The sequence below is a fragment of the Eumetopias jubatus genome, unplaced genomic scaffold, assembly GCF_037043125.1.
Source record: "Eumetopias jubatus isolate StellerSeaLion01/CBP00866 unplaced genomic scaffold, mEumJub1_p1.0 scaffold_3, whole genome shotgun sequence".
Lineage (NCBI taxonomy): Eukaryota > Metazoa > Chordata > Mammalia > Carnivora > Otariidae > Eumetopias > Eumetopias jubatus.
The window spans coordinates 132,709,994-132,734,639 of NW_028274809.1; the positions used below are offsets into that span (position 1 = coordinate 132,709,994).

Consider the following 24,646-nt stretch of genomic DNA (forward strand, 5'->3'; position numbering starts at 1 on the left):
GAGGCTGGGGAATTAGTCCCTGACTCCATCGCTGACATCTTCCAGGGCTTGGCTCACTTCATCCACATTTTCACAAAGCCAGCAAGTAAAGAAAATCAGCTGCTGCCTCACCACCAAGCTTCATTGATGGGATGAGCATGCTCAGATCTTTTATGTACTTTAACATAAATTTTTATTTTAACTGAGGTAGGGGGTTGTTCATGATCTATTATCTAGTACTGATACACTGTCAGCTTTTATTTAGATTCAACTCTTGGTGAGATTTATATTTATACCTCACCCACATTGTCCTCTTAATTATGTGCATGCAGACACAAAAGGTGCCTGGCCCCACTTTGCAAACCCTTTAAGCTTTACCTGTTAAGGATCTATAATACACTGCTGGAAACTAGAGTGCCAGTTGCAACAATAATATTAAAGCCCAATCTAGTAGAAATTGGAATTTGGATTGTTTTCTTGTTGACCATGCCTCCGAGGAAAATTATTTTGATTAAGAGGGACACATTTGTTGGGTTGACTTGGTAATTATTTGGGGATGCTTCTCATAGCAGTACAAAATAGCTTTACATGCTTTTAAAAAATTAATCAAACTTACCCTTCTACATATACTCGAAGAAGAACATCCACGAAAAAAAATAAACCAATAACTAAAGAAATTGAACGATACTCCAAAGGAATATACATTGTGCTCTCAGTGACAAGTAGGTCTGTAATGATGAGGGACAGATCCACAAAAATCAGTAAAATTCCAAATATTCTACAACAAAAAAATAGAACAAAGATAAAGTGGTTTTCACTCCTAAAGTTAGAGTACATTTAGGTCAATGATATGATACCAAAATGTCACATAGGATTAAATTGTCCACTGGTAGGGAATACTGTGTTGCCTTAGAATATCAAAACAATTACTAAGTTTTCACCCAATGGAAGCAGTTGTTAGAGAATTAAAATTCCCATACCACCATTTCATGTCATCATGCCCTTTTATAAAAGACACATCAGATTAATACTCTAAGATAGCACAGGCAACCTGAATTAAAGTTACATGTCTCCACTTGTAAACTCTTCTTAAATCTGAGAATTTTTTAAGGGGCTTCTACCTATTTCTCATAACAAATAAGACCTCATTCATGTTGATAACTTTTACAAATTTAGCAATAAAAACCAAGTGAGAGCAGGACTAACATAAGCCCTTAAAAGACCACTTTGACTAGTAAGATGTTTTATCAGTAAGATTATATATTAATAGATGCTTCCAGCACAGTGCTGGGCACATGAGAAGGAATTCAATTCCATAAATATATACATGATTGAACTCTAAAGTACCTCCTAAGCCTTTCTTTCATATATTCTAAACACGTTCTTCATAAACTGATTACACTACTTGTATAATCTTGGAAGATAAATTCATTAGTCTTCAAAATACTTTCTTGAGTGATTCAAAAAGATGGCAGAGGAGTAGGGGAACCTATTTCAACCAGTCCCCTGAATTGAGCTGTATATCTACCAGAACATTCTGAACACCCACAAAATCAGCCTGAGATGTAAGAAGATCTATCTGGATCTCTACAAACAGAATATCCCTGGTGGTTGGTTTTGAGGTATGAAGCAAGGAGCTGTGATTCCACAGGCAGATATTGGAAGATAAATGGAAGGAGGAGAGAGCCTCAGGGATCCTGCACCACTGGTGCCTGAAAGCCTCATGCACTGGGGACCTGGCACAGACTCGCAGACTGGTAGCAGCAGGGAAAGACTTTAGGACAGCCCCCCAGACTGAAACCTGGAGCTGCGGGGGCACGCATATGAACTGGGGGCAGCTGGTTATTTTAGAAGCACAAAGGGCAGAGACGTGCCTGACCTTGAGGCAAGGACTGAGAGTGCTGCTGTGGGGCACACAACCCAGGTCGCTGTGATTTTTAGGAACAGACAGAAATGGAGACAGTGTGGCCTGGAGAGCTCACTGAAGAATAGACTGTGATCTATCTGTTCTGAGACAGAGGGTTGGAAACGGTCTCTTCTGCTCTGACTCTTGGAAGAGATGCAGAAATCTGCCAGGGAAAGCCACCAGAGAACAAAAGCCCCCCAAAACTGGTTTTCACTGAGCCCATCCCCCACCACAGGGGGCAGGGCAACTCTGCCCAAACAGGGTTGACTGAGTAGCAGCGTGGCAGGCCCCTCCCCCAGAAAATAGGCTAGAAGAACAAGAGGCCAACAACCCTAAGGTTGTGGGGAGAGAGAGAGAGAGAGAGGACTAGAAGATATATTTGAGCAAATTGTAACTGAGAACTTCCCTAATCTGGGGAATGAAACAAACATTCGCGTCCTAGAGGCAGAGAGGACCCCTCTCAAGATCAAGGAGAACAGACAAACATCCCAGCATGCAATAGTAAAACTCGCAAATCTTAGAACCCAGGAAACCATCCTAAGGGCATTTAGGGGGAAGAGATTCCTTATGTTCAGAGAGAGGAATATCAGAATAACGTCAGACCTGTCCACAGAGACCTGGCAAGCCAGAAAGGCCTGGCAAGACATATTCAGGGTACTAAATGAGAAGAACATGCAGCCAAGAATACTTTATCTGACAAGGCTGTCATTTAGAATGGATGGAGAGATACAGAGCTTCCAGGACCGGCAGAAACTGAAAGAATATGTGACCACCGTGCAGGCCCTGCAAGAAATATTAAGGGGGGTTCTATAAAAGAAGAAAGACCCCAAGAGTGATATACAACAAAAATTTACAAGGACAATCTATAGAAACAAGGACTTCACAGGCAACATGATGACAATAAATTCATATCCTTCAATAATCACTCTCAATGTAAATGGTCTAAATGCTCCCATAAAATGGCACAGGGTTGCAGGTTGAATAAAAAGACAGAACCCATCCATATGCTTTCTACAAGAGACTCATTTTGAACCTAAAGATACATCCAGATTGAAAGTGAAGGGATGGAAAACCATCTTTCATGCCAACAGACCTCAAAAAAAAGCTGGGGTAACAATTCTTATATCAGACAAATTAGATTTTAAGCTAAAGACTGTAGTTAGAGATACAGAAGGACACTGTATCATTCTTAAAGGGTCTATCCAACAAGAAGATCTAACAATTGTAAATATCTATGCCCCCAACATGGGAGCAGCCAACTACATAAGCCAACTGTTAACCAAAATAAAGAGTCATACTGATAATAATACATTAATAGTAGGAGACCTCAACACTCCACTCTTAGCAATAGACAGATCATCTAAGCAGAAAATCAACAAGGAAACAAGAGCTTTGAATGACACACTGGACCAGATGGACCTCATAGATATATACAGAACATTCCACCCTAAAACAACAGAATACTTATTCTTCTTGAATGCACATGGAACTTTCTCCAGAATAGACCACATACTGGGTCACAAATCAGGTCTCAACCAATACCAAAAGACTGAGATTTCCCCCTGCATATTCTTAGATCATAATGCTTTGAAGCTAGAACTCAATCACAAGAAAAAAATTGGAAGAAATTCAAACACTTGGAAGCTAAAGACCACTCTGCTTAAAGAATGTTTGGGTCAACCAGAAAATCAAAGAACTTAAACAACATGGAAACCCGTGAGAACAAAAACACATCGGTCCAAAACCTATGGGATACTGCAAAGGTGGTCCTCAGGGGGAAATACATAGCCATCCAAGCCTCACTCAAAAAAATAGAAAAATCCTGAATTCACCAACTAACTTTACACCTTAAAGTACTGGAGAAAAAACAACAAACGATGCCTAAGCCACGCATTAGAAGAGAAATAATTAAGATTAGAGCAGAGATCAATGGATTAGAAACCAGAAACACAGTAGATCAGATGAATGAAACTAGAAGCTGTTTCTTTGAAAGAATTAATAAGACAGATAAACCACGGGCCAGACTTATCCAAAAGAAATGAGAAAGGATCCAAATTAATAAAATTTTGAATGAAAGGGGAGAGATCACAACTAACACCAAAGAAATAGAAACAATTATTAGAAATTATTGTCAAAAACTAAATGCCAATAAATTAAGCAACCTGGAAGAAATGGATGCCTTCCTGGAAACGTACAAACTACCAGGACTGAAACGGGAAGAAACTGACAACCTGAATAGACCATTAACCAGTAGCCAGATTGAAGCACTGATCAAAAACCTCCCAAAAAATGAGAGTCCAGGGCCTGATGGATTCCCTGGGGAATTCTACCAAACAGTCAAAGAAGAAATAATACCTATTCTCCTGAAGCTGTTTTAAGAAATAGAAACAGAAGGAAAGCTTCCAGACTCATTCTATGAGGCCAGCATTACCTTGATCCCCAAACCAGGCAAAGACCACATCAAAAAGGAGAATTTCAGACAATATCCCTGACAAATATGGACGCCAAAATTCTCATCAAAATCTTAGCTAATAGGATCCAACAATGCATTACAAGGATTATCCACCATGACCGAGTGGGATTTATTCCTGGGATGCAAGCGTGGTTCAACATTCACAATCAATGTGATAGAACACATTAATAAGAGACTAGAACCATATGATCCATTGCAGAAAAAGCATTTGACAAAATACAGCATCCTTTCCGGATTAAAACTCTGCAGAGTATAGGGATAGAGAGAACATTCCTCAAGTTCATAAAATCCATCTATGAAAAACCCACAGCAGATATCATTCTCAATGGGGAAAGCTGAGAGCCTTTCCCTTAAGATCAGGAACACGACAAGGATGCCTACTCTTGCCACTATTGTTCAACATAATACTAGAAGTCCTAGCAACAGCATCAGACAACAAAAAGAAATAAAAGGTATTCAAATTGGCAAAGAAGAAGTCAAACTCTCTCTCTTCGCAGAAGATGTGATACTTTATGTGGAAAACCCAAAAGACTCCACCCCCAAATTACTAGAACTCATACAGCAATTCAGTAATGTGGCAGGATACAAAGTCAATGCACAGAAATCAGTTGCTTTCTTATACACTAACAATGTAACTGTAGAAAGAGAAATTAGAGAATCGATTCCATTTACAATAGCACCAAATCCATAAGATACCTTGGAATAAACCTAACCAAAGAGGTAAAGGATCTATACTCTAGGAACTACAGAACACTCATGAAAGACATTGAAGAAGACACAAAAAGATGGAAAAAACTTTCCATGCTCATGGATCAGAAGAATAAACATTGTTAAAATGTCTATGCTGCCCAGAGCAATCTATACCTTCAACGCCATCCCAATCAAAATACCAATGGCATTTTTCAAAGTGCTGGAACAAACAATCCTAAAATTTGTATGGAATCCAAAAAGACCCTGAATTGCCAAGGAAATGCTGAAAAAGAAAAACAAAGCTGGGGGCATCACGTTGCCTGATTTCAAGCTGTATTACAAAGCAGTGATCACCAAGACAGCCGGGTACTGGCACAAAAACAGACATATAGACCAATGGAACAGAATAGAGAGCCCAGATATGGACCCTCAACTCTATGGTCAAATAATCTTCGACAAAGCAGGAAAAAATATGCAATGGAAAAAAGACAGTCTCTTCAATAAATGGTGCTGGGAAAATTGGACAGCTATATACAGAAGAATGAAACTCGACCATTCCCTTCCACCATACACAAAGATAAACTCAAAATGGATGAAAGACCTCAATGTGAGACAGGAATCCATCAAAATCCTAGAGGAGAACATAGGCAGTAACCTCTCCGACATTGGCCACAGCAACTTCTTTCAAGATACATCTCCAAAGGCAAGGGAAACAAAAGCAAAAATGAACTTTTGGGACTTCATCAAGATGAAAAGCTTCTGCACAGCAAAGGAAACAGTCAACAAAACAAAGAGGCAATCCACAGAATGGGAGAAGACATTTGCAAATGACACTACGGACAAAGTGCTGATTTCCAAGATCTATAAAGAACTTCTCAAACTCAACACCCAAAAAAACAAACAAGTCAAAAAATGGGCGGAAGACATGAACAGACACTTCTCAAAAGAAGACAAATGGCTAACAGACACATGAAAAAATGTGCATCATCATTAGCCATCAGGGAAATTCAAATCAAAGCCACATTGAGATACCACCTTACATCAGTTAGAATGGCAAAAATTGACAAGGCAAGAAACAACAAATGTTGGAGAGGTTGTGGAGAAAAAGGAACCGTCTTACACCGTTGGTGGGAATGCAAGTTGGTACAGCCACTTTGGAAAACAGTGTGGAGGTGCCTCAAAAAATTAAAAATAGAGCTACCCTATGACCCAGCAATTGCACTACTGAGTATTTAACCCAAAGACACAGATGTAGTGAAAAGAAAGGCCATATGCACCCCAATGTTCATAGCAGCAATGTCCACAATGACCAAACTGTGGAAACAGCTGAGATGCCCTTCAACAGATGAATGGATAAAGAAGATGTGGTCCATATATACAAAGGAATATTACTCAGCCATCAGACAGGATGAATACCTAACTTTTACATCAACATGATGGGACTGGAGGAGATTATGCTAAGTGAAATAAGTCAAGCAGAGAAAGTCAATTATCATATGGTTTCACTTATTTGTGGAACATAAGGAATAGAATGGAGGATATTAGAAGGAAGGGAAAAATGAAGGGGGGGGGATTGGAGGGGGAGATGAACCATGAGAGACTATGGACTCCGAGAAACAAACTGAGGGTTTTAGAGGGGAGGGGGTGGGGGGATGGGTAGCCCACTGATGGGTATTAAGGAGGGCATGTATTGCATGGAGCACTGGGTGTTATACGCAAACAATGAATCATGGTTCACTACATCAAAAAGCAATGATGTACTGTATGGTGACTAACATAACTTAATAAAAAAATAAAAATTAAAATACTTTCTTATAATGGCAATGCAAATTAAAATATTATAAATTTATTTTAAATTCTAAATAATTTTTGTACTATATGGTGACTGAACATAATAAAAAATAAATTGAAATTTAAATTTTAAATAATATTAAAAGGAAGCAAGTATTTTGTGTGACTCTGTATCATAGCTTGAAATCTTACTGTCATGTAGAGAAGAAGCCTAAGTAGAATGCTTCCAGAATTAAGGAGTACTTCTGGACAAATAAAGTGTTTAATAAAAACTGTTAAAGAATTTTAAAAAGCATGCTTCATTAATTTTACTTTTACAGGTAGAAAAAACTTACTAATATGCTATTATTATCAGGCTTAGATACCATTTCTTTGCAATTCTTAATGTTCAGCTTAACCTAAAATTTCAAGACAAATTATGTTACATTAAATGGGGCACAAGGGCTATTTAGCAACATACTGACAGTGGAAATATTCCCTGCCATGTCCTTTAACATTAAAAAATATTAAACAATATGTGTAATTATCTCCTTTTCTAGGATCTCACATACCTGAATGTGAGTGACGATGTAAGTGAGTACACAATTCTCTTAATCATGCTGCTGCAAAAAGAAGTAAAAATTAAATTCCAGAGTTTTCAAGTTTATCACAGATTTCTTCTGATATAGAATATGAATTTAGCCAATAAAAAAGGACTTCATAAATACAGTTTGAAAGAAAGTTCTTCAGAAGTTGCAAAACAAAATGCTTTTTACCAAGATTTTCAATGTCCTGCTTCATGATTTTTTTTAACTTTCATATGTAGAATAAATGCAAATAAAACTCTAAACTATGTTTAGTAATATTTCCATTGCCCGTAAAGCCCCAGTCCCAAGTTTACCGTATTGTTAAAGTTGGGATCATCAACTAAAGCAAGATAACATGGAGACAGAAAGGCATGGTAGAAGAGATCAATGTTCTATCTCTCCCATTAATGAGCTGTGGGATTCTGTGCAAGTGATCAAACCTTGGCCAGACCTGTTTCCATAGCAGTAAAATAAAAGACTTCAGGGATGGATAGAGAGTAAATGATACTCTTGTCTTATAATATTCATCTCTTGAAAAAAGACACCCAGGAACACAACACTTAATCATTAATGAGAGTCACATTGGGGTGGCAAGTGCACTTTGGAGATACAGAATTTTAGTAAGACACATTTCAAAGGAGAAACACCCTAGAGACTGGGCTCCTTCCATTAATAGGAGGAGGAGCCTATTTGATGGAGCCTCCAGCTATGCCTCCTTTTATTCTATGCCTGGGGACAAGGTAACTACTGGGGAGCAAATTATTGCCATGCTGAAGCCTACAACACAGAACCCAAATTCCACCCCAACTGGCATTAATGCCAGAGCAGTGTTTATAGCCTGCACCCAACACTGGACTGGACAATAGAGTGAACAGATGAATAGAACTGGGCCTTGCCAAAATTGACTACCGATGAATGCTATTAGGCTAACCTGAGATATAAGAGCTCCCCATTCCCTAAAATTTCTCCCCCCCCCACCTCCACTCACCACGTCTGCCCAGGCTTAGGAAGCTGAGGCTAATGTGGACACATGACTAATTGGCCAAAAGAGGGGAATTGCCCTGAGGCTGCCATTTTTTAAAACACGCCCTTCTGATCCCACACAGACTGGATCTCTGGGTCGTGAAGAAATTTTATAATAAATCTGAATTTACTTGACAAAGTGACCATACAGAACCCACACCTGACAGAATCATGAGGCACAAAGGGGAGGCTTTAACTTCCCTATCTTTTTCAAAACTACTCCAAGTAAATATACAGTTGAGATTTTTTTTTAAAAAATAGTGTGTTAAGAGTGCAGCCTCAAACAACATGTGTGGAGTTTTCTGGGAAAGAACTGTGACTCAGTAATTCCATATCCAGGAGAAGCATTATTAATATTTGAAAGGAAGAGAAAAACACCCTCCAACATGCCACGACTCAAACCATGACAGCCATGTGCCTTTCCTAAAAGCAATTACTCAAAGAAGTGCCAACTGAGCAATGAGTCAAAATGAAGAACTCAGGAATAAGGAAGATGCCTAATAGAGACAAGGTGTTAAGAAATCATAAATATTCAGAACTAAGTCTAAATAATCATTGTTAACATAGCCTGCAATGTAAACAAATGATTCTAAAACCAAGGATAAATAACATCAAATTCTCCATAATAGTATGGCTTTAATATTGCAGGTTTTCAGGGGAATTCTGGGAAGATGGTGGAGTAGGAGGATCCTAAGTTCACCTTGGGCACACCAAGATAATAGCCATATTAGTGTAACTAACCCAGAAAATGACGGGCAGAAGAGACCTTCCACAGTTCATTGTAGAGAGGAGGCCACATTGAAAAGGGTAGGTGGGGTGGAGATGCAGTGGGGAACAAAACTCCTGCTGAGACTAACCACAAACAAGAGGGACCCCACAAGCATGGAAAAGGGAGAGGAGCAGACTCCACAGCAGGTACCCCAGACACGGGGACCTGCAATGGGAAGATGAGCCCCATAACATTTGGCTTTGAAAGCCAGTGGGGCTTAACTTAGTGAGTTTGTACAACCAGCAAGGCTTAACTCAGGGTACTTTAAAAATCAGTGGGCTTAGTTCTAAGAGAGCCAGAGGGCAATAGGAAACTGAGTCCCTGCCCTTAAGGAGCCAGAATAACCAACAATCGCACTGAGATAAGCATAGAAGCAGCAATTTGAAAAATACCTGGGATATAGTGAAGGAGATTTATTTATTAATCTCAGAGTATGTGCTGGAGAGCAGTGATCTTTAGAAGACTTCTCCAAGAACAAAAGAGCTGGTGGGACCATTTGCCCCCTCCTCAACCTAGATAGCTTGGCACTCATGGGAACTAGTGAGAACACTTTACACCTACCTTGCTAACACCATGTACCCTGCCCCCATGTTCTCCTGTGGATCTGCCACATCCAACATGCCCCACTCATAGGGGCTTCCTTCAAAGTGATACCTGCCCTGAGGAGAGGGGAAGATAACTATACACACCAGGGCTGTTGCAGTCCCAGTAGCTGAACCTTATAACTGGTAGTGCAGAGTACCCTGTCAATTGATGCATGTGCCACCTGAGCAGACAGACAGGGGGCAGGCATCTGATCTGATTGCTGGCCCCATCCACCAACAAAAACATCCCGGGGGGGCAGCACAGGGATACAGAGCAATAGTTTGGGGTCACTGCAGTTCTGGCAGATGGATTGGGGGCAGGTATCTAGTTAGTCTGCAGGCCCCACCCACCAACCAAAGCCTCTCAGGGTAGCACACAGGGAGAATGGCCTGAGTTCGGTGTGACTGCAGCCCCAGCAAATGAGTGAAGGGCAGGCATCTTGTCTGACTGCGGATACCACCCAACTGCAAGTCTACAGCAGCCCCAGACTGGACCCTCAACAGCAGAGTGACCAAACTCTGCCCAAAACAGGCAAAGTAGGCCTTTGTAGCCAACTGGACCGAAGGAAAATGAGGCTCAGCCTACAGCAGTAAAGTATATGGAATCCACATAGGAGAAACCCTTGAAGTGCCTGTTTCTGATAAACAGGGACCACAGAACTTCTTCTTAAGGCTGCTACTTTCAAAGTCAGGAGACATAATTGACTTTCCTAATACATAAAATAAACACAGAGAGTTAGTTAAAGTGAGGAAACAGAAGAATGTGTCCTAAATGACAGGACAAAACCAGAGCAAAAGAGCTAAAATGAGACAGAGATAAGCAATATGCCTGATTAAAAAAACTCAAAGTAATGATCATAAAGATACTTACTAGATTTAAAAAAAAGAGTGGAGGACCTCAGGGAGACCTTCAAAAAAAGAGCTATAAAATATAAAAAAGAACCGATCAGAGGTAAAGAACTCAATAACTGAAATTAAAAATATGCTAGAGGGAAAAATAGTAGATTAGAGGAGGCAGAAGAATCAATCAGCAAGCTGGAACATAGAGTAACAGAAAGCAACAAAGCTGAGCAACAACAACACAAAAGAATAAAAAATGTGAATAGGCTAGGAACTCAGCAAAATCATCAAGCATAATAACACTCACATTATAGAGATCCCAAAAGGAGAAGAGAAAGAACAGGGGGCAGAAAATTTGAAGAAATAGCAACTGAAAACTTCCCAAATCTGGGCATGGAAACAGACATCCAGATCCAGGTGGCACAGAGAGCCCCCAATAAAATTAATACATAGAGGTCTACACCAAGACACATAACATTTAAATGGAAAAAGGTAGTGATAAAGAGATTTTTTTTTAAAGCAGCCAGTGAAAATAAAGCAGTTACATAAAAGGGAAACCGCATAAGGCTATCAGATGATTTTTCAGCAGAAACTCTGTAAGCCTGAAGAAAGTAGCATAATATATTCAAAGTGCTGAAAGGAAAAACCTGCACTCAAGAACACTCTACTCAGCAACGCTGTCATTCAGAATAGAAGGAGAGATGCATAGTTTCCCAAACAAAAGTGAAAGGAGTTCATTACTACTAAACCAGTCTTAGAAAAGAAGTTAAAGGAAATTCTTTCTGTGGAAAGAAAAGGCCATTATCAAGAGTAAGAAAATTATGAAAGGAATATATTTCACATGTAAATACAAACATAGTAAGTAGTAAATTAATTACTTATAAAGCCAGTATGGAGGTTAAAGCAAAAAGTAGTAAAATCAATTATATCTATAAAAATCAGTAAAGGGATTCACAAAATAAAAGGATGTAAAGTATGACATCACATACATAAAACGTGAGGGGGGTGTGTAAAAATCTAGTGCTTTTAGAAAGGGTTCAAAATTAAGCAACCATCAATTTAATGTAGATTGCTATATGCATAAGATGTTATACATGGGGACGCCTGGGTGGCTCACTCAGTTAAACGGCTTCCTTCGGCTCAGGTCATGATCCCAGGGTCCTGGGATCAAGTCCCGCATTGGCCTCCTTGCTCAGCAGGGAAACTGCTTCTCCCCCTGCCTGCAGCTCCCCCTGCTTGTACTCTCACTCACTCTCTCTCGCCCACTCTCTCTAACAAATAAATAAATAAAATCTTTAAAAAAAAAAAAAGATGTTATACATGAACCTAATGATAACCACAAATCAAAAACCTGTAATTATGCAAAAAATAAAGAGAAAGGAATCCAAACCTATCACATATCACTAAATGAATCATCAAGCCACAAGGGAAGAGAGCAAGAGAAGAACTACAAAAACAACTATAAAACAAGTAACAAAGGGGTGTCTGGGTGGCTCAGTCGGTTAAGCATCTGCCTTTGGCTCAGATCATGATCTCAGGGTCCTGGGATTGAGCCCCGTGTCTGGCTCCCTGCTCAGCAGGGAGTCTGCTTCTCCCTCTCCCCTGCCCCTGCTCATGTTCTCTCTCATTACCTCTCTTGCTCTCTCTCAAATATGTAAATAAAATCTTAAAAAAAGTAACAAAACGGAAGTACATACCTAATAATAATTACTTAGAATGTAAATGGACTAACTGCTCCAATAAAAAGACACAGGGTGACTGAATGGATAAGAACAAGACCTATCTATAAATGCTGCCTACAAGAGACTCATTTCAGATCAAAGACATGCAGATTGAAAGTGAGGGGATGGAAAAACATTTACCATGAAAATGGAAGCAAAAGGCTGTGATAGCAATACTTATATCAGAAAAACAGACTTTAAACAAAGACTGTAACAAGAGACAGAGACATAAACGTAAAGGGAACAAACCAACAAGAAGGCATAATTGTGTGCACCCAAATATAACCATTAGGTGCTCAACCTGGGAACACCTAAATCCATAAAGCCACTATTAACAGACATAAAGGAAGAAATTGAGAGTAATAACATAACAGTAGGGGACTTTAACACCCCACTTACATCAATGGATAGATCATCCAGACAGAAAATTAACAAGGAAATGGTTTTTGAATGACACATTGGACCAGATGGACCTAACACATATATTCAGAACATTCCATCCTAGAACAGTAGCATATATATTCTTTTTGAGTGCACATGGAACATTCTCCAGAATAAATCACATGTTAGACCAGAAATCAAGTCTCCACAGATTCAAAAGGATTGGAATCATATCATGCATCTTTTCCAACTACAATGGTATTAAACTAGAAATCGAAGAAAAAATCTAGAAAGAACACAAATAACTAAATAACATGCTACTAAACAATGAATGAGTCAACCAAGAAATCAAAGAGGAAAAAAAATACATGGGGACAAATGAAAATGAAAACACAATGGTCCAAAATCTTTGGGATGTAACAAAAGCTGTTCCAAGAGGACAGATTATATCAATACAGGCCTACCTCAATTAGCAAGAAATATTTCAGGCAAACAACCTAACCTTACCACCTAAAGGAACTGGAAAAAGGACAGTAGAAGGAAGGAAATAGCAAAGGTTAGAGCAGAAATAAGTGAAATGGAGACTTAAAAACAATAGAACAGATCAATGAAACCAGGAGCTGGTTCTTTGAAGGATCAACAAAATTGATAAACCTTTAGCCAAACTCAAAGAGAAAGAGCAAGAGTGAGAAAGAATGTGAGAGAGTGAGTGCACACAAATAAATTCAGAAATGAAGGAAGGGAGATAACAACCAACACCACAAAAATACAAAGGTTTATAAGAGAATATCATGAAAAATTATATGTGAACAAATTGGACAACACAGAAGAAATGGATAAATCCTAGAAACATAGAACCTCCCAAAACTGAATCAGGAAGACATAGAACATTTGAACAGACCAATTACTAGCATGAAATTGATCCAGTAATTGAAAGTACTTCTGATAAACAAAAGTCCAGGACCAGATGGATTCACAGGTAAATTCTCTTAAACCTTTAAAGAAGAGTTAATACCTATTCTTCTCAAATTATTCCAAAAATAGAAGAGGAAGTAAAGCTTCTAAATTCATTCTATGAGGCAAGCATTACCCTGATACCAAAACCAGATAGACACTACAAAAAAAGAATTATAGGCCACTATCACTGATGAACATAGATGCAAAAATCCTCAACAAAATGCTAACAAACCAAATCCAACAATACATTAAAAAAAACTTTTCACCCAGATCAAGTAGGCTTTATTCCAGGGATGCAAGAGTGGTTCAATATTTGCAATTCAATCAATGTGATACAACACATCAACCAGAGAAAGGATAAAACATATATGATCATTTCAATCCATGCAGAAAAGGCACTTGACAAAGTACAGCATCCATTCATGATGAAAAAAAAAAAAAAAAGAAAACTCAACAAAGCAGGTTTAGAGGGAACATACCTCAATATAATAGAGGCCATACATGACAAACCCACAACTAACCTCATACTCAATGGTGAAAGACTGGGTGACTTTCCCCGAAGGTCAGGAACAAAACAAGGATGTCCACTCTCACCGCTTTTATTCAACATAGTACTGAAAGTCCTAGCCACAGCAGTCAGACAAGAAAAAGAAATAAAAGTCATCTAAATTGGGAAGGGGAAGGTTAAAGAGTCTCTATTTACAGATGACCTAATACTATATATAGAAAACCCTGAATACTACACCAAAAAACTCCTAGAACTGATAAATGAAGTCAGTAAGGTCCCAGAATACCAAATTAACATACAGAAGTCTGTTGCACCTCTATACACTAATAAAGTAGTCGAAAAATTAAGAAAACAATCCCATTTACAACTGCATGAAAAGGAGTAATATACCTGGGAATAAACTTAACCAAGGAGCTTGAAGAAATGTACTCTGAAAACTATAAAACACTAATGAAGATAGTTGAAAATGACACAAACAAATGGGAAGATATTCCATGCTTGTGGATTGAGAAGAAAAATATTATTAAAATAACCATACTACCCAAAGCAATCTACACATTTAAGGCAATCCCTGTCAATATACCTAAAGCATTTTTCACAGAACTAGAACAAAGAATCCTAAACATTTGTACAGAACCACAAGAGAACTCAAATAGCCTAAGCAGTCTTGACAAAGAACAGCAAAGCTGGAAGTATTACAATCCCAGATTTCAAGATATACTACAAAGTTATAGTAATCACAACAGTATAGTACTGGCACAAAAACAGACACAAAGACAAATGGAACAGAATAGAGAGCCCAGAAATAAATGCAGGCTTTTGTGGTTAATTAGTCTACAGCAAAGGAGGCCAGAACACACAATGGGGAAAAGGTTGTCTCTCTAAAAAATGGTGTTGGGAAAACTGGACAGCTACATGCAAAGGAGTGAAACTGGGCCACTTTCTTACACCATACACACAAATAAACTCACAACAGGTTAAAGATGTAAATGTGAGACCTCAATCATAAAATTTGTAGAAGAAAACAGAGGCAGTAATTTCTTTGCCATCAAACACAGCAACATTTTTCTAGATATATCTTCTAAGGTGAGGGAAACAAAAGCAAAATTAAATTATTGGGACTGCATCAAAATAAAAAAAACTTTTGCACCATGAAGGAAACAATCAAGCAAATTAAAATACAACCTACGGAATGTGAGAGGATATTTGCAAATGACATATCTGATAAAGGATTATCCAAAATATGTAAAGAACTTATACAACGCAACACTAAAAACCCCAAATGATCCAATTTAAAAATGAGCAGATGAACAGACATTTCTCTAAAAATAAAAGACATATAGATGGCCAAGAGACACATGAAAAGATCCTCAACATCACTCATTATTAGAGAAATGCAAATCAAATCTACAATGAGATATCTCCTCACATCTGTCAGATTTTGTTGCCAAAATCAACAATACAAGAAATGACAGGAGTTGCTGAGGATGGGGAGAAAAAGGGAACCCTGAAGCACTGTAGGTGGCAATACCAACTGGTGCAGTCACTGTGGAAAACAGATGGAAGTTCTTCAAAAATCAAAAATAGAATTACCATATGAACCAGTAATTCCACAGTAGGGTATTTGCCCCCCAAACAGGAAAACATGAATTCGAAGGATATACACACCACTATGTTTATTACAGCATTATTTGCAATAGCCAAATTATGAAACCAGCCTATATATATATAAATATATAGTGGAATATTGTTCAGCCATAGAAATGAAAATTTGCCATTTGCAACAACATGGATAGGTCTACTACATATGTTCACTCCTATGTGGAATTTAAGAAGCAAAACAAATGGACAAAGAAATAAAGAGACAAAAAAACAGACACTTAAACTGATGGTTACCATAGGAGAAATAGGTGAGGTTGGGTAAAATAGGTGAAGGGGGTGAAAGAGCACACTTACCATGATGAGCACTGAGTAATGTATAAAATTGTTGACTCACTATATTGTACACCTGAAACTAATAAACACTGTATGTTCATTATACTGGAATTAAAAAATAAAAGTTGTTCCTGCAGCAGTCATTGGTAGGCCAAAGCTCAAGACATCCACTGGCATTTCCATCTACCATATAATCCCAGTGCAGCTCGGTTGACAGAATGCATGGGTGGACTGTTGAAACAATTTCGACAAGAAACCCCTTCACTGGCCTTTTGGACATATCACCTGTCAACAGTTATATGGATATTAAATATATACATTCCAATTGTGCCGATACTGTATTTACTCAAGGGCCCCTGATGTCACCCTTAGAATACAAGTAGACAGCAGGCAGGAAGGATGCTCTTTGCTGCAGATAGGGACACAAGGTAACATTTTACTGCCCTTGCCACAAGATCTATCTATAGGAGAACCTGTAATTAAGTAGCCCTGGAAATGGCAAACAAGTGCACCGTGTTTTTGGTTCTCAGCCATGTAGGATAGGGATAGAACATGCCCTAACCATCACCACTCCTCTGAAAACAATGAAGATACGTAACCCTAGGCCTCTCACAAAAAGGGACACTATCATAATTGCCCTATGGAGCATTGTTATAACCCCACTATCCTTTTCAGGTTTGCCCCGCCATGTCGCAGAAGAGGAGAAAATGATTTGGCACTGTCAGTCCGGAGCTAAACTGCAGCCGGGGGTGGGGTTATCTCAACACCACCGCCTCCTGCATTCTATTAGATGATTGTGGCTTGCCTTTTCTAGTGCCCACTCAGCATCTTACTTTTTGCCCTTAGATTCTGCATAGGCAACCTATTTACCAAAGGGGCCCTGACCACAACTTCTCTATAGAACAAGACCAGCTGTTGGGTGTATAGTGAACTTCCCCTAGGAGCGACTATGGGCCTCCTCTGACAAATCTAAGCTGCCAACCTCGGCACTTGGGAATGCTTCTATACTTGGTGTAACACCTTCAGGTCCCTACCTGGACTGACTCATATTTACTAGGTATCCAGGCTCCCTGCCCAGGAAGACACAAAGAGCAAAATTTTCCAATTGATATGGGAAAAGATAAATAAGACTCTGCCAATAGAATATACCATTTGGGATGGCTTGGGATGATTAAATGCAACCGAGGTACACATTATGGGAGTGGCCCCGTTGTGCATAGAGAGACACAACAGGACCACAAATGCCACAGGTCATAATGTAGGATAGATACCCACACAACAAGGCAATTACCCTGCACTCATCACTGCTGGTACCTGGCTATGGAAACAATAAGCATCCATTCCTGTGGGTGCCTTCCCCTCTCTGTGGGGATGGCCTTGGGCATGTGATACACATGGCTGGCCCTACTTACCCTATAACTAAACTAGGAACTGAACCTGGGGGTGCCTCTACCTGCCAGGCCATATGCTCACCCATTTATAGGAGAAGCCTACCAATTGGGAGGTGGTCAGGGCCTGACATAGAAACAGCAGAACATTTTGGTTGTTCTAACCCCTGTCCATTCTCTCGCCTTCTGTGACCCACCACTGACACAGAATGGCAGGTAGAGGCTTTAGCCAAACACATGACTAACCACCTTTAATTCCACCCATAAGGCAATCATCCTCCTTACTGGAGAGAGTTTCCAATTGAGACAAGCAGTTCTGCAAAATAGAATGGCTCCTGACATGTGCTGTCATCAAGACAGATTGCTGCAGGTATGTACCTGACTATTCCCACATTTTCCAAGTCATGGCTAGTTTAAACACACATGTTAAAGCTACTGATTCCCTGGCTACTGACCCTGCTAGAGCTTTCTTCCTGGGAGAATGCTTTTTTGTAGTTTCTTAGTTATTTGTGTTCCCCTATCATTTGAATGTTGTGGCTTATACTGTTGCTGTGGGATTTGGTTGCAGTGCACTTCGGCACAACTGGCTCCAGGAACATCACGGAAGAGAGGCATGCAAAGCATGTACAGGCCATTCACGGTGTGTTGGGATGGAGCGTATGGTACATGCTGGATAGCTAGTTCATACAAGCATACCCCAAATGCCCCTGTTAATTACTTAAGAATGTAGAGATCCTGTCCTCCCTCTATATTCCCATCAAGCAGAATATGCAGAAAAACATACTGTTGAGTGTTCAAGGTCAATAGTTCTGGGGCGTCTCCCTTCTAATGAAGGGTGTCCAGGTGGCAGGCCTTGCTCTCCTTGGAAATGCTGGCCATGCAAGGAGGGGAAGGGCCACTGAGAGTTGGTAGAGTAAGGTGCTAGGATATAAAAACTTGTTGTACATAGCTCCTAGTAGTGGATGCTTTATCCAGTTGGCTACTGCTGGACTCCCTGTACTTAAGTTCCCCCAATAAACCTTTGTTTCAATCATTGTCTCGGGGTCTTTTCTTTGGCCTCACTAGACGACCACCGATCCTAGACTAAGAGTCTGTTGGGGTATATACCTAGTAGTACAATGCTGGGTCATAGAGTAGCTCTATTTTTAACGTCTTGAGGCACCTCCATACTGTTTTTCAGAGTGGCTGTACCAGCTTGCATTCCCACCAACAGTGTAAGAGGTTTCCCCTTTCTCCACATCCTCGCCAACACTTGTTGTTTCCTGTCTTGTTAATTTTTGCCGTTCTAACTCATGTAAGGTGGTATCTCACTGTGGTTTTGATTTGTATTTCCCTGATGGTTAGTGATGTTGAAAATTTTTTCATGTGTCCGTTAGCCATTTGTATGTCTTCTTTGGAGAAGTGTCTGTTCATGTCTTCTGCCCATTTCTTGACTGGATTATTTGTTTCTTGGGTATTGAGTGAAAAGAAGGGGCACATTCACCCCAATATTCATAGCAGCAATGTCCACAATAGCCAAACTGTGGAAGGAGCTGAGATGTCCTTCAACAGATGAATGGATAAAGATGATGTAGTTCATATATACAATGGAATATTACTCAGCCATCAGAAAGGATGAATACCCACCATTTGCATTGACATGGATGGGACTGGAGGGGATTATGCTAAGTGAAATAAGTCAAGCAGAGAAAGACAATTATATGGTTTCACTCACATGTGAAAGATAAGGAATAGTGTGGAGGACCACAGGGGAAGGGAGGAAAAACTGAATGGGAAGAAATCAGAGAGGAAAACAAACCATGAGAGACTCTGGACTGCAGGAAACAAACTGAGGGTTACAGAAGGGAGGGGGGTGGGAGGATGGGGTAACCGGGTGATGGGTATTAAGGAGGGCACCTGTGGTGATGAGCACCGGGTGTTAGAGGCAACTAATGAATCGTCGAACACTACATCAAAAACTTACGATGTACTATATGCTGGCTAACTGAACATAATAATTAAAAAAAAACAAAAGTCTGTTGGGGTGTGGCTGCACACCAGCTAGTTTCATCTAATGTTTGGCCTGGCCCTTACCAACAAGCATGTGGACTAATTGATATAAACCTGAGAAACCAGGCTGGTAAGTCTGAATAATTATACTAAATTCTTCAGCAAACTTATGGAGGTCTTCAGTCACTTTGAGAAACTTTAACTATGGTTCTCAATTTGGCCTTAGTCCAGGGAATGTGGGAAACTTGAGGCTTATTCAGGTACTCACAAGACTTAACTTTAAAGAGGCAGGTTTTAATAGTTTCCAGAGAGGAGGAGTGGGGATAGATTAGGAGCAAAAGGCAAGTTCTGTAGAGAGAATAAATGGAAAGTAGCCCCAGAGGGGCCAGAGCACAAGGTGGCTTCTAGTGTCTGCAGCAGGGAGGTGGGTGGGGGAAGGCCTCAGAAGCCATTTTGACTCCTTTCAATTGTTTGTTTGCTTCAGTTAATGTAGAAATAGTATTATAAGCAACTAATGAATCGTTGAACACTACAACAAAAACTTATGATGTACTCTATGTTGGCTAACTGAACATAAAATCTTTGTAAAAAACGAAAACAAAAACAAACCAAAGAAATAGTATTTTACAAAGAGGCAAACAGGATCCTGAATACATCTGGAAGCCTCAAGGTACCATTTAAAAGAGGTATCCCATTCAGTTTTTTTGTTTTGGAGCCATGGCTTTCTAACTTAATTTTGAGTAAAGTCAAGTCTGGGGAGATTGAAATTTCTTATAAGGCCACTGAAGTTATAAATTATTTTTGGTTAGGTCAGTCCACTTAGTTATAAATGCACATGTGAAGGGACCATAGTTTTAAAACAAAGCCAGCAGAGTCCCAGTAGTGGTGGAGGAGGGGGAAGGAGGCAGCCCTCAGAGCATTTTGAGGACTGGGATCCCATTTCTTAGAGGTTTTTCTTTAGAGCAATGAGAAAAATTCCTAAACAGCAGTTTCAATAGAAGCAGCATGGTTCTAGAAGGAATCAGAGGAAAAGCCAGCAAAGTTCCAGTAGGAAAAATGTGGTTCCAAAAAGGAGTCTGACGAAAGGCTAGCACAGTTCAGTAGGAACAGTCTGATCCCAAACAGGAGTCAGACTAAAGGCTAGTGTAGTTCCAACAGGCACAGTTCCAGATGGAATGGTCCAATCCCCAAAGGGGGTCAGACCAAAGGCCAACAAAGTTCAAAATGGCACAGTTCCAACAGGAACAGTCTGGTTCTGAAAAAGAGTTGGACCAAAGGCCAAATGAGTACTCTCAAATAAAAAAAACCCCAAAAAACAAAAAACACACGACCTTAAAACAGATCCCGAATAAAGTCTGAAGAGCTTGAACACAAAGTGTAGAGCTCAAAATCCAGGAGAAAACTTACCCTCAAAACCCAGGGTGGGTGAGAAAGCAGTGAGCACAACTGGCTCTGTGGGTACCAGTACCTGTTTGCTCACCAGCCTCAGAGCTGTTGGGGGTCTTCTCTGGATCCCACTTCTGATCACCAAGTAATGTTAACCTTAAAAATAAAACTGCCATCAGGGAAATACAAATCAAAACCACAATGAGATACCACCTCACACCAGTCAGAATGGCTAAAATTAACAAGTCAGGAAACGACAGGTGTTGGCGAGGATGTAGAGAAAGGGGAACTCTCCTACACTGTTGGTGGGAATGCAAGCTGGTGCAGCCACTCTGGAAAACAGTATGGAGTTTCCTCAAGAAGTTAAAAATAGAGCAACCCTACAACCCAGTAATTGCACCAGTAGGTATTTATCCAAAGGATACAAATATAGTGATTCGAAGGAGCACCTGCACCCCAATGTTTATAGCAGCAAGGTCCACAATAGCCAAACTATGGAAAGAGCCCAGATGTCCATCAACAGATGAATGGATGAAGAAGATGTGGCATATATATGCAATGGAATAATATTCAGCCATCAAAAAGAATGAAATCTTGCCATTGCAATGATGTGGATGGTACTAGAGGTATCAAGTTAAGCGAAATAAGTCAGTTAGAGAAAGACAGATATCATATGATTTCACTCATATGTGGAATTTAAGAAACAAAACAGATGAGCATAGGGGAAAGGAAGGAAAAATAGATGAAAACAGAGAGGAAGACAAACCATAAGAGACTCTTAAACTCTAGAAAACAAACTAAGGATTGTTGGAGGGGAGGGGGGTGGGGGGATGGGGTAACTGGGTAATGGGCATTAAGGAGGGCACTTGATATAATGAGCACTGGGTGTTATAGGCAACTGATGAATCATCACTGAACTCTACCTCTGAAACTAACAATACACTAGATGTTAATTAAATTGAATTTAAATTAAAAAAATATTTTAAAAAAATAATAAAACTGCCAGTTATTTTACCAGCAAAAATGAGTTTATTCAGGAATTGGCTCTGTGGGTACTGGCACCTGTTTGCTCACCAGCCTCAGAGCTGTTGAGGGTCTTCTCTGGATCCCATTTTTGATCACCAAGTACAAATAAACTTAAATATTTTTAAAAAAAGAAAAAAATAAAATTGCCAGTTATTTTACCAGCAAAAATGGGTTCACTTGGGAAGAGCAGAGAATTGCAATCCAGGACAAGCAAGCTATGGCAAAACCACAAAGGAGAGAAACACTCTTTTATAGAGGAAAGGGGGAAGTTGGAAGGGGCTGTTATAAACTAAAAGTAAACTGTAAACTGGGAGGTTGTAAACAGTACAAGTAAAAGTAAAACAATAAACTGGGAGGTTGAAGTATAGTGGCTTTTCATTGGTTGAGTTGTGACTATCTCTCATTGGCTGGGCTGTAGTAGTACTGATTTGCAAAGTCTCTTTCTGTTGGATTTGCAATTGACAGCAAGTGTTAGAGTACGAGAGCTCCGCCTGCCAAACCTCCCAAGTCCATTTTAGTGAGATTTCCCTTTATTAATTTTCACAATGTAAAAAATATTTTTAAACAAAATTTAACACCCATTCATAATAAAAACTTTCAGTGAAGAGCAAATAGAAGAAACTTCCTTAACCTGACAAGTGCCATTTACAAAAAGAACCTATGGCTAATAGCAATCTTAATGATGAAAGACTGAATTTTTTCAGTGATAAGTGATAAGAATTTAGGATGTAAGTTCACACTTTCTTTTATTCAAGATTTTATTGGAGGCCCTAGTCAGTGCAATAAGGCAAGGAAAGGAAGTAACAGAAATACAGATTAAGAAAGGGAGAAATTACACTCTGTATTTGCAGATGATATGCTTGTTCTACCAAGAAAGTCCCAAGGAATCTACATCAAAGCTAATGGAACTAATACGTGAATTTAATAAAGGTACCAAATAAAGGCCGATATACAAAATTCAATTATATTTCTGTAGATGAGCAATGAACAATTGAAAAATAGAAATGTAAGCAACTGTACCATTTATATTAGCACCAAGACCCATGAAATACTTTGGTATAAATTATCAAAATATGTGCAGGATTTGCATGCTGAAAATTATAAAACATGATGAAAGAAAATATCATCCAAATAAGAAATGTATCATGTTCATAGATTAGAAGATTCAATATTGATGTCAATTCTCCTCAAACCAATTTACAGATTCAACACAATCTTAATAAAATGAATCACAGCATTATTTTTTGTAGATACTGACAACCTGATTCTAAAATTTATATGGAAAGGCAGAGTGATACCACTACCTGATTTAAACACTTACTCTAAAGCTAAATAAGACAATGTGGTATAAAGGAAAGAAGAGACACGCAGAACAGTAGAACAAAATAGAGTCCAGAAATAGACCCTGTATATGGCCAATTGATTTTCAACAAAGATGCAAAGGCAATTCTATGGAGAAAAGGGAATCTTACAAGAAACCATAGTGGGATTACTGGACATATGTTTGCAAAAAGAATGCTCTTCCACCTGTATCACACAACATACACACAAATGAACTCAAAATGTATCCATATACCTAAATGTAAAACCTAAAACTATGAAACTTCTAGAAGAAAACAGAAAATATTTGTCACCTTGGATTAGGAAAAGATTTCTTATAACACCAAAACCCCAATCATGAAAGAAAAAATTAGATTTCCTCAAAATTTAAAATTTCCACTGTGCAAAAGACACTATTAAAAGAATGAAAAGACAAGCTACAGATTGGGAGAAAATACTTGTAAAACATTCATCTGATAAAAAACTTGTATCCAGCATATATCAAGAACTCTCAAAATTCAACAATAAGGAAAAAAATTTAAAAACAGGCAAGATGAGATTGGGTATGTTCAGGGTGGTATTACTTAAAACCTAAAAAAGAAAAAGCATTTAAAATTTTAAATAATTTACTCTAAATGTTGGAAAATATTAGCAATAGAACAACTTACAAAATAATAGATATTGGAGACCAGAGGGAAAATTGATTAAAACTATTAAATAAACTAATTTTTGACTTAATAATGATGCTGCCATATAGTTACATGAATTTGTTCCATGAATATATCACATTAATAAAGTTTAACTTCTCCCTTCTTTAAAAAAATAAAAAATTAAAATAAAATAAAAACAGGCAAGAGATTTGGACAGACATTTCATCAAAATAATCTATAGTAAATAAGCATAAGAAAAGATGCTTAACATCATTGGTCATTATGAAAATGCAATTTTAAGTCTCAGTGAGATATCTCCACTCATCTATTTGTTGTCTCAAAAAACTAAACAAAATGGATGGACAAAGCAAGTACAAGTGAGGATACAGAGCAACCAGAACCCTCGTACATGTGAAATGGTAGCCTTTTTGGAAACTATTTCTATGAAACATACTCTTTACAAGATTTAGCAATTCTATTGCTCAGCATTAACCAAAGATAAAATGAAACTTATGTCCACACAAAGACTTGCTTGCAAATGTTCATAGCCACATTATTCATAATAGGCCAAAATGGAAATAATCCAAATGTCCAGCAATCAGTGAATGGATAAGAAAATACAGTATATTCAAATAATGGAATACAAGTCAGGAATAAAATGGAATGCAATACTGATACATGTATTAATATGGATAAATCTCCAATGCATTATTCTACATGTAAGAAGCCAATTTCAATTGGCTATAATTCCACTCAAATCTATT

The 24,646-nt window shown here is 38.8% G+C and overlaps 1 protein-coding gene across 1 annotated transcript in view; it reads right to left on the bottom strand.

Moving 5' to 3' along the window:
- The window catches only part of LOC114210531 (phosphatidylinositol 3,4,5-trisphosphate 3-phosphatase TPTE2-like), a 151,370-nt gene that overhangs the window by 73,879 nt on the left and 52,845 nt on the right, over positions 1 to 24,646 (bottom strand). The window contains exons 4-8 of the mRNA XM_028104810.2: positions 20,969 to 21,042; positions 10,368 to 10,491; positions 9,759 to 9,851; positions 7,391 to 7,441; positions 596 to 757 (exon numbers count right to left, since the gene is read on the bottom strand). Coding sequence (XP_027960611.2) covers positions 596 to 757; positions 7,391 to 7,441; positions 9,759 to 9,851; positions 10,368 to 10,491; positions 20,969 to 21,042 — 504 coding nt within the window. The remainder of the gene's footprint in view (positions 1 to 595; positions 758 to 7,390; positions 7,442 to 9,758; positions 9,852 to 10,367; positions 10,492 to 20,968; positions 21,043 to 24,646) is intronic.